Source organism: Montipora foliosa, chromosome 12 (assembly GCF_036669935.1).
Source record: "Montipora foliosa isolate CH-2021 chromosome 12, ASM3666993v2, whole genome shotgun sequence".
Classification (NCBI taxonomy): Eukaryota; Metazoa; Cnidaria; class Anthozoa; order Scleractinia; family Acroporidae; genus Montipora; species Montipora foliosa.
In genome coordinates this window covers 40,488,527-40,491,026 of record NC_090880.1, presented here as the reverse complement: position 1 = coordinate 40,491,026, position 2,500 = coordinate 40,488,527, and the positions used below count along the sequence as shown (strand labels likewise).

General features: G+C 38.9%; 1 protein-coding gene across 1 annotated transcript in view; it reads left to right on the top strand.

Moving 5' to 3' along the window:
• Positions 1 to 2,500, top strand: part of LOC137981211 (arf-GAP with coiled-coil, ANK repeat and PH domain-containing protein 3-like) — a 20,178-nt gene that overhangs the window by 6,699 nt on the left and 10,979 nt on the right. Inside the window, exons 7-10 of the mRNA XM_068828541.1 lie at positions 1 to 7; positions 126 to 235; positions 2,226 to 2,320; positions 2,427 to 2,464. The exon at positions 1 to 7 is cut by the window's left edge and continues 65 nt beyond it. Of these exons, the coding sequence (XP_068684642.1) occupies positions 1 to 7; positions 126 to 235; positions 2,226 to 2,320; positions 2,427 to 2,464 (250 nt within the window). The remainder of the gene's footprint in view (positions 8 to 125; positions 236 to 2,225; positions 2,321 to 2,426; positions 2,465 to 2,500) is intronic.

Sequence of the window (2,500 nt, the reverse complement as noted above, 5' to 3'; positions counted from 1 at the left end):
ACTAGAGGTTTGTTACTTACTTGTCACTTGGCATGTGTACATCTTCATTTGAGCGTTTTGACAGCACTTTATGCAGAGAAGTAATGAGTCTTGACCAATTTGTGATTTTTGTTAAATTGTGACAGGACAACCTTCAGGAAGATGAAGATGTTCAAGCTAAGAGTGAAACAGACATTCTTACTCAGTATCAGAAAGATGCACAGTCTTTTGCTGACCCACAGAACACTGTTCTAGGGTACATGTAACTTGATGACAGAAGTCAAAAATAAGACAAAAATAACTTTGCCATTCCTTGTCACACAATGCTACATTTAGCGTGGGATTTTAGAATTTTAGTTCCAATTCTTTAAATAATTAATCAGTTTTTACTGAAAAAGTTTATTCCTGGCCCAAACTTGCATACCGGTATTTTAATCCACTGAATGGTACCCGGTACCCAATGCCAGACAACTCTAAAGTTGTGGGTCATAGCCAAGTAGCATTCCCATGTATGTGGGAGGGGGAGGGTGGGGAGCCACTGGGTTACACAGACAGTAGGGGGCTTAAGTATGAGATGTCTCTGAGCCACGGACAGCAACTAGAAGTAAGATCGGGGGGGGGATATGTGCTGCTGGCCTCTCAGAAACCCTTCCCCATTATTATTATAGACCCCATAGTTATTTTTGGGTAGATGTAATTTTAGCGACCCCAACTTAGTCACTTTCTGTTTATACATAAACCTTACATAAAGCCTCTTAATTGGAATTTCAAAACAGAATGTAATGTGACTAGTAAATATTAAATCAGCAGCGCTACAGTCCTATATGTAACAACTTTTTTTCACCATGAATCTTTCCAATTTTTAAATCCCACTAGCCAGAGTTTTCTTACCCCAAAATCCTGACAATTTGCGACCCCATTCTAGTAACTCTGTCGGGAACTCTGTTGAAAATGCCACCCCGTTATAGTCAATCCAGTCGTGAAAATATGACCCCAACCAGCGGCACATTTCCCTCCCCCCCCTCCCATCCCGGGAGTGAGATGTTTTCCTCTTCACTACCACATTTGTATTTCTAGGTTTCTTTGTACTATATATTTTAGAGACGTTTAGTTTAAAAATATGGGAGAGGCTACTGTCGCGTCCCTAGCATGCAAAATCCTGGTTCGAAAATGTCTCGTGCTTAAAGGGGCACTGTCATGCGATGACATGCCCAGTATTGTTCACTTGCAGAGTCTAGACTAAATACGGCTTTAGAAGAGCACTAAAACGTATATTTATCTATTATCGATGATTTGGAGTCCAAGAAATAAAATCAAACACAAATATGATACCATGTTTGTTTTCTGTGTGACAACTGAATTCAGTGAAGTGTGACCAGGAATGCTGTCGTCAGTTCAAGCACTCAAAAATATATATATATTCTCTGGAATAAACCAAACATCGTCAAGATTAACATGCCATCTCAAAGCTGAAAGAGAGTGCATTTATTTGCAAGAGACAACTTTGAAGTCGAAAGATGATAAGCAGAGAAAAAAATTCAGCGGTGTTTTACTCACGGCTTGCAGTTTTATAATTTTTGCAACAAATAAAGACAAACAGTGCATGCAGTTCCTCTCATCTAGATGCAGCTTTTTCTTCCAAATATTCAAATAGACATTTTAGAGCGAAGGTAGTGAACGTTTATCAACAAAATTTGGTGATGTGGTGGTCTCTGACGTTTAAGCAACTAGATAGAAATGATTACACCATACGTCAAATTTCTCATGAATTCACGCCTTAAAAAGTTTCTCTTCGTTGTAGATGCTGTATTGGTATTTTGACTGCTCTTCTTTTGCTTTCTTGAGGAGACTGAATCACTGTTTGTCCACTTCTAGCTTGATGGCTGCCACGACTCGACATGATAACACACAATCAAAACCCCTTCCAAACAACAAAATCAAAGAAAAAAGGAGCAAAGAACAACGACCAAAATATAGTGAATTTGTTTCTGAATGCCACAGGATACTTGGTTCACTAAAGTGACCACGGATGGCTTTGATTGTATAAGATATTCACACCCCACACACTTCTATGAAAAAGTTGGCAAACTTTGTCAAAAATTTTGGCATGCTCTCACGCATGTGCCACCGGTGACACTGCTCCTTTCAGCTCCCTGTTATCTGAAATCCAACCTGGCCTATGCTGCCACATGTACATTTCTGACTTTTCATATTTTGAAATGATTATGGTAAATTTGTTTTGATAGTTCAGCAGCCCTGGGATATTCTGTCAACGCTGTGAATGCACAAGCTGGAAAGTTCTTGAATAGGATTGGAGACTTGTTCCAAGGAGGAATGACAGGTACAGTAATTAACAGGCACAACAGAAATCAACAACAAACAAACACAACAGAAATCAACAACAACCATTGTCACTATGGTTACAAAGTTTTAAATTTTCCTTTCAGGATCTAGAAAATCTGGCAAAGAGAATGTTCATCGTCAGGTATTTAATTCTAAAGTAAGATATGAACTGCTGCAT